The sequence below is a fragment of the Podarcis liolepis genome (assembly GCF_965112155.1).
Source record: "Podarcis liolepis genome assembly, chromosome: 12".
Lineage (NCBI taxonomy): Eukaryota > Metazoa > Chordata > Lepidosauria > Squamata > Lacertidae > Podarcis > Podarcis liolepis.
Window position 1 is genome coordinate 34,650,993 of NC_139563.1, and position 14,154 is coordinate 34,665,146.

Sequence of the window (14,154 nt, forward strand, 5' to 3'; positions counted from 1 at the left end):
CATGGGTATGTAAAACAAGTCGTCATAGAGATCCATAGTTAAAAGAAAAAGTTGGCAAATGTTTTCTTTTTTGCTCTTCAAAATATGGCAATCCTAAAAGTTTACTTTATTTTTCAAATTTATTAATCTAACATCAAGGTTATTTAGTGTTGGTATACTTCGGTATAAATTGCCTCCATAATGCTGCATTGTGGGAAAATAAATGACCAGAAATAAGTTTCCATACATAGATTGTCCTTCAGTAGAGCAGCAAGGCTGTGACTAGGGAGACGGGGAATCCAGCAGCCCTATACACATACACAAATAAAACACACACATACACACAGTGGAAGCTCCAATCCAGAAGCATATAAGCACCACAGCAGGATATACAACCACTAATTCACTTCTTGAATCTTCTGTACATCGTGCAAGTGTGCACATCATGCCAGTCATCAAATGACTTTTTTTTGTTTGGGATACATTGCAGCTGTCCTGGAAAACTTAGTTTCCAAAGTTTTTTTATGGAATGTTGCAACATGCGAGCATGAATCTTGGCAGTCCTGGTACTGCGCTATGGTAATCCTCTGTAGTTGCAATATTATGGACCAAACCTATTGTGTTGAAGAGCTATTCCACTCTGGTCTGGTTTGCATGGAGCATGGTTGCTTATCTTAATCATGGTTCCTAATCTTAACTCCCAGATTGGCACAGTTATAGTGTTGCATGCCACCCTACAATCTCCAAGCAGTGCAAGATTCCAGCGGTTCCAGGAACTTGCCCAGTTTCCTCAGAAAGAAGGACAGTGGTCAGTGAAGACTGTGGTGTCTTCATATGACGTATGGTTTATTTGCACATATATGCATGCGAGCCTATGATGGAGGGGTTCATGGCATTAACATCCCAATAAGGCCTTGCTTCTCCCATAGCTACAGCCTTGGTTTCCAGCAGAAATCATGAATGGTTCTGTGTCCCAGCTGCCCAGCCTGCTTCCCACTTCTGGTTCTAGCTCACACACCTCAAGTCAGGCTTTTGTCTTTCTAACTACCAGCGAGCTGAGGGAGGGGGCCCCACTCATTTGTAGTCTGGCACAGAACCACTTTCTTTGTTACTTTAGTGACCCATTACCAAGAAACTTGTCTGGCTATTCCAGCAATTGGATTCTTGTTGCATCCAGGAATGCAAAGGGACTTTGGCATACAGCCTACCCTTACCCCCAACCCCCCCCCAACATTATATAAATTATCAAATGAATGAGTACATATGGTCACAATTCATTCGCTTGAGAATTGTAACATATCTTTCTGGTTTAGATACCCAGTGGCGTGAAACTCAAAACCATTTGTATTATGAAGAACACAGACTGCGTTGGAGCAGAAAACTGCAATGAAGCCCTCAAATTTGCAGAATTGTCTGGAGCACCTATGGAGCATGTAATGATTTTCTTAGAAGAGGTACTTCTAGCTTATGTATTTCTTCGTAATTTTAACTTCTCAGTCTTTAACCACACCTACACCAAATAGATGGATTTCAAACCTTCCCCAAACTTGCGAAAGGGTGGAAAATCCTTTGTAACTTCCGATTTAGATCAAATGGTTTGACCTGGATGTTGGTTAATTGGGTTTATGAAGAAGGGGTAGCATGGGCCCGTAGCTATACAGAGCTGGGGGGGGGGTGGTCTCTCAGGTAAAAAAAAAAAACAAGGTATCTTTTACCTGAATATTCAACCCTCCTTTTTTTCCTTGTAAAGTAAAATATAAGGAAGAGTATGCAGACAGTAACACCCGGTAGCTCACAAAAGCAAGCAGAATTTTACACATCACACTGACCATTGTTTAAAACAAACTATGGTTTAATGTGAAAGAGCATGTTGTTGACATGGTGTATAAAACATCTTGCAGCTCTTCCCCCACCCTGCTGCGCTTCTGTACAATGTTATCATCTGAACTTGGTTTCATTGTTTGTTTCCCCCAAACAATCCTAGAGCAGTAACCAAGGTTTGTTCTTGGCTTACTGCTTGTAGTTTGCTTAAAGAAAACCATGAATGAGCCCATGCCGGGAAGATACAACAAGCCAGCCTCTGGTTTGTTTTGTCCGCAGCAGAAGGGGGAAGGAGTGACAACTTTTCAGCACTCTGCCCCAATGTGCTGTGCATTCACTTTAAACCATAGTTTAAAACCATGTCTTGTTGACAACACAGGAACCAGGTCATTGATTAGGATTTCTGCTTCAGGGTTTATTCTGGGGAAGTCAAAATGTCATTAATGAAGACTTAGTTTTCTCGTAATATGTTGTAGAGAGCATCGTCCTTGAATGCTTTCCACATAAAATGGCAGGCCGGGGTAGATGTTAATGAGAATGGCTATTTGAGAGCAAATTTACTTGTTAAATAAGTGATCAGTCTGCTTTTGCACTATTGCTTACTCTTAAAAGTTCCCTCTAACATATACAAAATTGGTGATAGCAAATGAAAAGGGATCCTTTAATCCAAGTTATGGAAACTCACACCTGGTGTCTCCTCTGTAGTTTTATATGTGGCAGGCAAGAACTTTTCTAATCCCCTAGGCTTTTCAACTAATTCTTAAATACTTTTTAGAAGCTGAGATTTTTACTGTGCAGCTCAGCCTGTAGGCTTTAAGCGCTCTTGGTGTTTTGTTTTGTTTTGTTTTGTTTTGTTTTGTTTTATTATATTGTTTATAATTTTTATGTTCTGAACTGCCCTGGGATATACATTATGAAGAGTGGTATATAAAAGCTCTAAATAAATAAATAGTCTCCATGTTATTCCTTTATTGCAAGCAGATTGGACTACAGACTGGAAATAAAAGGGTGAAATGGGATTTAGCAAGCATTAAGTTTAACCAGCAAGTTTGCATTTAGCAAACATTATCACTATGGGAGATGTATAGCAACAAGCAAGTGTATGTGAATGTAGTGGTTACAAATCATATGTATAGTGCCACTGTGCCTGTTTACTTAACTAATTTATTGCACAGAGATCAGCTGAGAATTTCACAACAGCAGAAATGCCTAGTCAAATATTTAATGTAAAGATCTTGCATTGCTCAACATGCTTTTGATTATTTCTTACTAGATACTTGTCCAAAGTATTCATGCCATGTTGGGTTTCTTTTATTTAAAAAAATTTCTTTATTTAAAAAGGACTCAAAAGTGTGAAGATAAGAGACAGAAATGCTAGCCATTTCACAATCAATCAAGGATCTTGGTTTTCCTCATTATCCTCATGCAAAAACCTGACACTTCCTAGAACATACTACAAAGAGTAAAACTTGGAGAAATTTGTATCTCTATCCCTAATTCCTTTTTTAAATATAATAAATTACTCGACTCCATCTATTAGTTTCCAGCTATTCAACACTTGTGCATATCCCCCCTTACCATCATAGATAATTTTTCTACTAATTAGGTTTGATTTAGTTGACATTCAAGTGTTCTTCCATGACCTAATGTACGAATTTTTTTGCCATTGTTTATATAAAACCATACCCAGTATAATCCAAAATGTAGCAGGATGGGCCTGAAAAAGAAAACATGTTGAGGCATGTCACTAAGAAACTGAAAGTGTTGCTAGCTTTGAAGCCTCCCTCCCTGCCCCCCCCCCCCCCGCAATGCATTTATATTAGGCTTGGCATATTTCAAAAAGTTAAAAACCAGGACACCTCCAAAGCTGTTGAGCTTTTTAAAGACAAAAATGCGAAAAGAAATGTGATTGACTTGCCGAAGATCCAGGGCAAAGTGCCACATTTCAGAAATTCCCCCCGGACGTCAATTCTGCCTTTGAAACCAAGGGAATATACGGATGTATGGATAGCAGCCATAGTTTATATGTTGTGTCTTTCCTCTATCCCACCACTGTTTTCTCACTTCTTTCAGGTTATACTGCCCATTCTTTCCAATAAGAAAAATAATGAAACGTGGCCACATGTTGTTTCTCTGGACATGGAACGGCATGTAGAAATCATGAAAAATAAGGCATATGTTATGACTGGAGCTATGTCAGGAAGAACTCTCCTTCCCATTCCAACAGTTGCAAGAGAGACTGAGTTGCATGAGATATGTACTGAAAATAAGTAAGGAGACTCTGTGTGTGTGTGTGTGTGTGTGTGTGTGTGTGTGTGTTTACATCAAAAAGAAATACATTTTGCTTCTTGTTTAAGCAGAAGGTAAAACGTTTTGGTAGAATCCTTAAAAATGCCAATAAAACTGAGTGGTAGGAGGCACCGTCAATGTGAGATGTACCATACCAAACAAAGCAATGTGGACTTTGAGTCTTTGGAATGTAATTGCAATGAGTGAACTAAGTAACGGATGTATTGATTACTGCATTATTTTTATTTTATTTTTTTTAGAAAAGCACAAATTACTAAAGCCTATTTTACACCAAAATTAATATGGTATAGCGATAATCAACATTAGATTTTATTTCACAGAAAAGTAAGTTGTTGTTTTTTAAGGCAGATTTTATTAAACCATTAACAACGATACCTTTTTAAAATGGCAAAATAAGAGTTTGAAACTGGATGATCACAAAAACAATTTGGCTTACAATTTGGTTTGCCAAATCTGAACAAATTTGCCTGGTTGGACACTGTTCATTTAGAATAGGGGTGAAATATGCTGGAAATGGGGTAGAAAAGTTTTTAGTGTAAAACTGGAAATCGGCACTTCCCCAATGTAAAAGAGAGACTGTTCCAAGATGAAAAACAGACAGAAAATGACACAAACCAAAAAATGTGATGGAGGGGCTTACAATGCTAAGCAATATAAACTGATCTAAGTAAGGCAGGAATGTAGAATGGTTACATGCACTGTAAAATGTCACTGAATTTAAGAATGTGGGAATCCTGCCATTTTCCTAACTTGCAGGCAAGACTCTTTCACAAGATCAGTACTGCATGCAATAGAATCAATGGTTATCAAGTGGTCGCATCAAATACAAGACACTGTGGGAAGGAATTCAGCTGAAACTCTTCTTCATGGCTTTCACTCAGATCCTCAGGTTGAGCTAAAGTTTTGGGAAGAAAGAAAGGATAATCTCTTGTGCATATATGACCAGGTAAGCAATTAGCAATTCATGATCATTGTTGTACTTTTATCTTTGTATATAATGTAAGTTAGAGCTGAAAATTTGGATACAGTAGTAGTTTTTAACTTGTAGATACTGCCAAGCAAGCTGAGGTTTGTTGTCTGTGCTCTGGTAATCTCTAGGTTAGATTACTGCAACATGTTATACGTAGGGCTGCCTCTGAAGATGGTTTAGAAATGTCAGCTGTTGTAGAATTCAGTGGCCAGATGGTTTGAGCATATAATGACAATCTTGGCCTCACTGCACTTAGTTTCTGGACCCAATCCAAAGTGCTGGTTTTGACTTATAATGTCTTATGCAGTTCAGACTGCAATACCTCAAGGACTGCCTCTCCCCATATGAACTGACCCAGACCCTGCAGTCATCATCTGCGAGCCTTCTTCAATGTGACCCCTCCACAAGAGGTCTGGAGGGTGGCAACATGAGAATGGGCCTTTTCTGTGGTGGCTCCCTGTTTGTGGAATGCTCTCCTCAGGGCGGCTTGCCTGGCATCATCATCAGGCGCCAGGCCAAAGGCCTCTATAAGCAGGCCTTTGGCCTTTAAATATCTGTGGCCTTTAGAAGTGGGTGGGATTTTTAAAAAAATGTATTTCTCTTTCCTCTTGGTTTTAATTTACCCATGTGGGGTTCATTGTCTGCTTTGGGTTGCCATGGGCAAGATAAAAGTGACTCACAAAGTAAATAAAGGATAAATAAATTGTGACTACAACTCCCATTATCCTTGAGCATTGGTCAGGCTGGGGCTGATGGGAGTTGGATTCTAGCAACATCTGCAGGGCTTCATATTCCATTCCCCTGCACCTAAACTACAAGAGAATATTATATTCACCAAATACCTACAACCAGTCAGGTTTCCCTGGGATAATATTCCACACTGGGGGGGGGGGGCGCACCACTGAGAAGGGGGAGGCAGGGGAGGCACCTAGAGCAAGACCGCTGATGGGCTTGAAAGAATGGCCGGGTTCATAAAGATGCAGGTGGTCTGGCAGATACCTTGGTACTAACTAAGCCATAGCAAAGTTTAAAAAATGAATAAATACTAGAGACCCATCTTCTAATGGACCAGTTCCACTTGAAACATACTTTGAACCAACTGACTGCTCCACATACAGTATATAGCAGAAATTAGTTTTGATTCTTACCTGGGAGTGGATACCTGTGGTAAAGCTAACTCTGTCCAGGAGGGGATATAGCAGGTAAAACCGCGTACTTGATCCTTATGTTAAAAATGGGCTATAGTAGTTGAGATTTGGTGCAATAAACTTTCAGCTCCAAGACTCAACATTTTAAATAATTTTCTGTCCATCACCTTCAAGGGTATGATTTGTTAGGATTGGAAATTAATTTTCAAATGTATATCCAACGATTTGTGAAACCCTACTGCTTGGTCTGTCCAAAGTTTGTTTATTTGAACACTGCCCACTGAATTTTGTGATAAAACGAATTCTTAAAATATACTGGATAGTTGCTGGAGATTCATTGTTCTGTTCTAATTCCAGCTTAAGAGTCCCATCGTTCAGAAAATGATTAGGATCTTAAAAGTGAAAATGAGCAGCTATTATCCCACTTTTCAAGACATTTACAAGGAAGTAGAAAATGGTAAATTTCTCTGAATGAAATGTGTATATTCTGTATACATTTATGTGTGCGCATTATGGAATAATCCATAATATTTCCTGATGTATTGCTGTAAGCATTAATTAACTGCCTGCGCTTTGGGGCAGCATTAAGTGTCCTCATAATTTATATGTATAAAGTTTGGATATTTTCCCCTCCATATAACGCAAGATAAAATGTTTAAGCAATTAGATTAACACAGAGTGTTTTGTAAACATTATTTAGAGACTGTTCCATGTGGTAAAACTGTTACTAGGTAGTTTTACTTCTGACATAAAACAGTTAAAGTTTGTGTATTACCCAGTTGGTCATGTTTTACTATTTTGTTTGCATATTGATCAAATGAAATGTCAATGAAATCTCATAATGCTTGTTATTTTTATAGGGCACTTTATCCCAAATGTACCAAGAGTTCAGTAAGTGATTAAGCTTGCATGGTCCTTGCTAGACGGGCAAATATTCTTTCTTTTACACTTTGGAGGAAAGTATCAAAATTTGTATTTGAAAGTTAATCTTGTGTGTAAACAGCCACCAGGAGAAAGCATTCTCTTGCATGTTGGCCAAAATTCATTAAAGCAGCTAGAATTTCTTCACAGATTTTGGAAAGTGTTGGCCATTAAAGGTGACACAGGAAAGGAGTGCTTCACTTTCATTTTTTGATGGGGCGTTTTTTTTAAATCCCGTAGATCGGAATAGATTATCACTTCCTTTCTAAACTGAGAGTAGCTGAAAGGAAACTTGGTAGTCTGTGATAACTAGTTTGGCATTCTAGTATTCTGTAATTGGTTGGTTCATGTGTTCAATAATTAGGTACACAGCCTGTTCTGGGAGAGGTTGCACTCCCCCTAGCTCCCTGCTAGAGCCAGTGTGGTGTAGTGGTTAAGAGCAGTAGACTCGTAATCTGGGGAACCGGGTTCGCGTCTCCGCTCCTCCACATGCAGCTGCTGGGTGACCTTGGGCTAGTCACACCTCTCTGAAGTCTCTCAGCCTCAGTCACCTCACAGAGTGTTTGTTGTGGGGGAGGAAGGGAAAGGAGAATGTTAGCCATTTGAGACTCCTTCGGGTAGTGATAAAGCGGGATATCAAATCCAAACTCTTCTTCTTCAGAAACTTGTCACTGGAGTCTCTAGTGACTAGGAGTGCTTATGCCTAGCTTAGGCACTTGGTGGTTGAGCGGTGAGTGTATCCCCCTTTCTTCCATTATAAAAATGACTTCATATATGAAATAGGTGTTCCGTTCTGATGCCCTATTAGGAATCTCAGCTAAAGCCACCATGACAAATGGCCGCTCAACCTCTCCTTAAAAACCTCCAATGAAGGAGAGGCCACCACATTCCAAGGGAGTCCATTCCACTGTTGAACAGTTCTTACTGCCAGAAAGGTTCTTCCTGAGGTTGAGTTGGAATCTCTTTTCTTGTAACTTAAACCCATTGGTTCAGGCCCTAGCCTCTGGAGCAGGAGAATGTTCAAGAGTTCATGTGGAATGCCGCTTCTTCATATGTCAGGTCAGCTGAATGGTGGATGGGAATGGTGATGCTTGCTTTTCTACTTTGCAAAGAGGAATGTCACAGAAAAAAAAAATGTGTGAATTGGAGTAAAGCATTCAAATTTATCCTAAACACCATGCTGCCGCACTGTTGGGAAATTCAGCAGGCTTTATTGTAGGCACAGGGATTGTTTTTTATGTCCTTTTTGTAGAAACTCTCAAAGTGTTTTTATCTCCGACTCACCGCCATTTACTATACTTGATTCTTTCTTCTTCTTCTTCTTCTTCTTCTTCTTCTTCTTCTCAGCACTCATTGAAGCCCAGGATATTGAGCTTTACCTGCGGCCTCTGCAAAGACATATTCAGCCTCTTCAAGATACAGAATTTCCAAAGATACATATTTTAATTCCCCCTTTGTTCCACACCATCTGTCTGATCTGGAGTCACTCCAAGTTTTACAATACGCCAGCAAGAATCATATCTCTGCTGCAGGAATTCTGCAATCTTCTCATTAGCCAGGTAATACAAGGTGTGAATAGAAAACTAGATAAGCATGAAAAGCATAATCCTATAAATGCCTACTCAGGAGTAGTTTAATAGATTTCAGTGTGTCTTTCTCCCAGGGAAATGTGCATAGCATTTCAGCCTTAGTCAATAAGAGTCAATCAATACAGGAGAATTGTTTAGACAAGAGAGTATAAATTTATCTGGTGTTAGTTATTTTTTAGCTCCCATCTCCCAAAGTATTTATCGTGAATTTTCCAAAGTCCCAAGATACTGTTTTTACAACTAAAGCTATATAACGCACAAATAATTATAGTCATAAATTCTGCTATTTTATGTGCTCTCTATTAAAAATACAATACGCTGTTTGTCTGACAAAGAGGCGGCATTCTTTAAAGATCACATAGCTTTTTACAAACTGTTTTTCATGTTGTCAGCTGTGTACAACATCCATTTTTAATATATTGTTAATGGAAATTGCTTATCAGATAGCAAAACTGTAATGGCAATATCTGCTAAGTTCAAGACCACAGGGGATTTATTAGTGAACCGGTTTACTGCTAGGTTACTTCATAGTCTGACATCGATAAAATACCCTAATTGTAAAAGAGGCAATTCCAATACCTTAACAGAACTCTTAACTCTGATCTGTAAACAAAATCTCTTGGTGCATCGACTGTTTCAGTGGATGCAGTTTTTCTGCTTTTTCCGTGCCAGTACCCTAGCTTCTAACTCTCTTGGGGAAAGCAGCAAACCTAGGGACTATATAGATTGGGTGGTTGCAGAACTTAAACTCCAGATTGTGGGCAGCCTGGCCTCCGCTGGCAGAGACTCTATCAGATCAGAAAAGAGAATGTCTGTGAACAAAGCCCATTGAGATGCATTGCACATGTGAAATATACAGTGAGGGGGCAAAGTATCTGATACCCTGCTAAATTTTCCTGTTTGCCCTCTGACAAAGAAATGACCAGTCCATAATTTTAATGGAAGGTTTATTGTAGCTGTGAGAGACAGGATAACAACAGGAAAACCCCTCACCGTGTTTGGAGGAGGAGGAATGCTGCCTATGATCCCAATAACACCATCCCCACTGTCAAACATGTAGAGGGGACATATTATGCTTTGGGGGTGTTTTTCTGCTAAGGGGACAGGACTCCTTCACCGCATCGAAGGGACGGTGGATGGGACCATGTATGGTCGAATCTTGGGTGAGCACCTCCTTCCCTCAGCCAGGGCATTGAAAATGGGTCGAGGATGGGTATTCCAGCATGACCATGTCCCAAAACTCACGGCCAAGGCAACAAAGGAGTGGCTCAAGAAGAAGCACATTAAGGTCCTGGAGTGGCCTAGCCAGTCTCCAGACCTTAAACCCATCAAAAATACGTGGAGGGAGCTGAAGGTTCGAGCCTCGAAATATTACTGACTTGGAGAGGATCTGCAAAGAGGAGTGGGACAAAATACCTCCTGAGATGTGTGCAAACCTGGTGGTCGCCTACAAGAAATGTCTGACCTCTGTAATTGCCAACAAGGGTTTTGCCACCAAGTACTAAGTCATCTTTTGCAAAGGGATCAAATACTTATTTCACTCATTATAATGCACATCTCTGATTTTTGTCGTCTGGGTTTCTGGGGTTTTTCCTGTTGTTATTCTGTCTCTCGCAGCTACAATAAACCTACCATTAAAATTATGGACTGGTCATTTCTTGATCAGAGGGCAAACGGGCAAATTTAGCAGGGGATCAAATACTTTTTTCCCCTCGCTGTACTTGACTGTCTTCCTAGACCCCACTCTATCTGTCACAACCGTGGGTAGTTCACTAGTTAGAACAGTACCCCCCCCCCCAAAAAAAGCTGGTTGTTGGTTATGCTGTAAGCTAGTCATGGCACATACTGTGAAAAACTGTAGCAAGCCAATTATAATTTCAACTGGATGGTTGCGTGATTAACCTCCAATGAAATTCTACTTGCAATGCAATACACTCGCAGTGAAAATATGTTCACAGTTGAGCTTATGTATGTAAGAAGCACATATCTACTACTTGGAGTAGATATGAAGGTTTTGAAAATGTACAAAATTGGTTTGAATTTTTTTGCTAAGTGATGTCAACAGACTTCACCTTCATTTATATAGTTGTGTGTTGCTGTAAACATACTGTCTTTTAAAATATTGCAATGGCAATACCTTCCTGCCGGTGGCTCTTAGTTTTCATTTATTGGTGGTACATTTTAAAAATGTTATTACTTCCTCTCTGTAGGCTATATCATACCTTTCACCAGAAGATATTATGAAAAGAGAAACGGAAGAAACTTTGGAACAAGTGCAAGAGGCTCTTCATACTTTAAGAAGTTTTAAGGATAACTTTTTTAGCCAAAGGGGAAAAATTGCAACCTATTTCGCTAATAGTGAAGAGGTTAAACCATGGGATTTTCATCCAAATATGGTCTTCCTTAGGTTCAATATGTTTCTAAACCGCTTGGAAAAAATAGAGGTATTTCTTACCAACTACTATCATATCTACCAATATTACAGTTAAGAGTAAACTACATAGGAAAACCTACTGCTTTTTCTTTTAAGTGAAGATGTTCCTTTACACACAGTTGGTAGTGCCATATATAGAGAAATTAATGATTAGCTTTTAGTTTAGGATAGAATCAGTCTTCCCTGAAAGCTTTTTCAATTGGAACTTCACATTAAACTGATGGCAGAAAAGCAGTGTGCTCTTTGCAGTAATACTGTTCTGTTGTTTGCCCTGTTTATGTATACTTAGAAATGTATCTCACTGAATTAAATAGGGCTTACTCTGGTTAGGTGTGTATAAGATCTAGGCTTATTAAACTGAGGCTGCAGCCTTGCACACCATGGGTGGAGCACCTCAAGCCTGGGGGCCGAGGTCTGTCTGGCATTCAGGATTCTTCCCATGACACACATCTTACCAGTCCTACTCTTGGACCCTCCTGAGCTGCTTTCAGGTGGCTGGAATGTATCCTTGAACTTTTATGCTGTCGTTGGCTTGCCCAGGTGGAGGATTTAAAGGTGTGCATGTGTAGAAAACTGACCTTTGCGTGCCTGGAATGTAAGATGTTGTACAATTACATCTGCTCCTCTACCCAATTTTGACGAGATCGGGCGTGTTCAGGGTAGTATGGCCGTAGACTCCTCTACCCAATTTTGGTTCCCCCCCCCTTGCCTACCTCCCACCACCACCCCTGGAATCTTGAGAATGACTGTCTGGGCGAAGAAGGCTCTCGCCCCATGTTTACCAGAGAGTAAGTCCAACTAAAATCAATGAGACTTACTTCTGATTAGACAGGAATAGAATTGCGGTGTGAACATAGATATGATGAATGTAATGTTCATAATTTATGTGGCCCAGGGAGATGCACTAAGCCAATGGCAAAGAAAGACACGAAATGGGTACCAAAGGTGACGTAGAAGGTCGCTTTTGTTCTTAAAAACCCCAAACCCTGATGCATTTAGAGTTACAAAGCCCTTCCTCACTGCTTTTCCTCCCTCCCTTCAGTGCATTCTCTCTCTCTCTCTGCAAACCTATTGATGCTTCATATTTAAACATGTTCACAGAGCAATCCTATGCGCCATTTACATGGAGAAAGGAGTAGGGATGCCACTGCTATATTGATAGAAAGACCCCCATATTCTAACGCAGAAGGGGAGGAGGAAAACACACAACCAGGAAGTCCAACCCCTCCCCCAATAAATCACCTCTGCCAAACATTCTCCAAGAGTTTCTTTGTGGATAAACATCTTTGTGAAAGAAACCTCTGGTTTCTAGCTATGGGGATCTCCCCCCCCCCCACTTCAGTTAGTAGTAGCAAACATATATATTACAGTATATATACAGTAAGTATATATATATTTATATATATGCGTGCATATGTATATATGTGTGTGTGTGTGTGTGTGTGCGCATATGTATATATGTGTGTATATATGTATGTGCTTATGTATATACGTGTGTGTGTGTGTATATATATATATATATGCAACATGCTTTTCATTCTAATTTAAATGTGGAATGCAAGGTTGTAGAGCAACACACAAACACACAAAATCAATTTTTCACTGTGGCAGGAATTGTGGTTAATTATAACGTTTATTGTTTTAGGATATTTTTGTTACTACGCTTGAGTTCGAGAAGCTGGAGAAACTGGAGTTTGGTGGAATCAAGGGGAAAATTTTGAATGACCAAATCTGCAAGTTGAATGAAGAATTCATGAAGTCTTGCAACATTTTTAAAGAGCAGACATATGATCCCTTAGATTACAACAATGTGGTAATATAGCATTTTTCATATTTGTGTTTGGGTGTTGTTTTTAATCCTAAAGAAATTGTAAGACTATACAGTGGCAACGCGTGTGCATCATGGTAAGCCCATAAGCCATTCCTTATCTTGCACGAGTGAATCGTACCTGGTTTGCTCCTCCCTACTAGCATTCAGAGGTGACATCCCATGATCCCTGACTTAGAGTTACATCCAGTTGTTGTAATCATTGTTTCACGAGCCATGATAGGTCTAGGTTTGTTTCTGTCTCACCAATCATTGAGGTTTGGAGCAAAACTGACCACAATCCCACCAAAATGCTAAGCCAAGGATCGCGTTTTGTTTGCTCCTAGCTCTGTTAAGGAGCAAACTTGGTGCAATTTGCATCCATGTTATATAGCTTGCCACAAGCATGCGGAACCTCAGTGCTGTGAGCCAAATGTAGCCCCTCATGGCTCTCTGGCCCTTGAGACTCTCCTCAGGCCCTGAGCCATGGTGCTCCCCTTAACAGCCCTTATTTGCACTATCTGTCTTGGCCTGGCTGGAATGTGTCCTTGAATTCTGATGCTTCTTGCTTGCCTGGATGGAGAGGTAAATTTTGCATTTGTTTCTCTGACTACTTTTGCCTCTGGAACCATCTATCATGGGTATATGACCCACAGAAGGAAATACAGTAGTACCTCGGGTTACATACACTTCAGGTTACATACGCTTCAGGTTACAGACTCTGCTAACCCAGAAATAGTGCTTCAGGTTAAGCACTTTGCTTCAGGATGAGAACAGAAACCGTGCTCCGGCGGCACGGCAGCAGCAGGAGGCCCCATTAGCTAAAGTGGTGCTTCAGGTTAAGAACAGTTTCAGGTTAAGTACGGACCTCCGGAACGAATTAAGTACTTAACCCGAGGTACCACTGTAAAGGCTCTTGGGAGAAAGGTTTCCCACCTCTTTCTTACTGTGACGTGCAAACTTAGTGTCTGGAAGGGAAGCACAACGTAGAGAAGAAATTAACAAATTTAAAGCCTGATCTAAGAATGTTCACAGTGAGAATAAATTGTTCAGACTTGAGGCATGTATTCAATTAAGCTTGAGACTCTTAATCTTGGGGTTTTATGTTCAAGCCCCATATTGGGCAAAAGATTCCTGTATTGCAGGGGGTTGGACTAAATGACCCTCGTGGTCTT

At 40.1% G+C, this 14,154-nt stretch overlaps 1 protein-coding gene across 1 annotated transcript in view; it reads left to right on the forward strand.

The window, feature by feature from the left end:
* The window catches only part of DNAH11 (dynein axonemal heavy chain 11), a 143,719-nt gene that overhangs the window by 3,224 nt on the left and 126,341 nt on the right, over positions 1–14,154 (forward strand). The window contains exons 2-8 of the mRNA XM_083467740.1: positions 1,293–1,433; positions 3,874–4,070; positions 4,867–5,056; positions 6,586–6,685; positions 8,497–8,708; positions 10,949–11,182; positions 12,818–12,985. Coding sequence (XP_083323866.1) covers positions 1,293–1,433; positions 3,874–4,070; positions 4,867–5,056; positions 6,586–6,685; positions 8,497–8,708; positions 10,949–11,182; positions 12,818–12,985 — 1,242 coding nt within the window. The remainder of the gene's footprint in view (positions 1–1,292; positions 1,434–3,873; positions 4,071–4,866; positions 5,057–6,585; positions 6,686–8,496; positions 8,709–10,948; positions 11,183–12,817; positions 12,986–14,154) is intronic.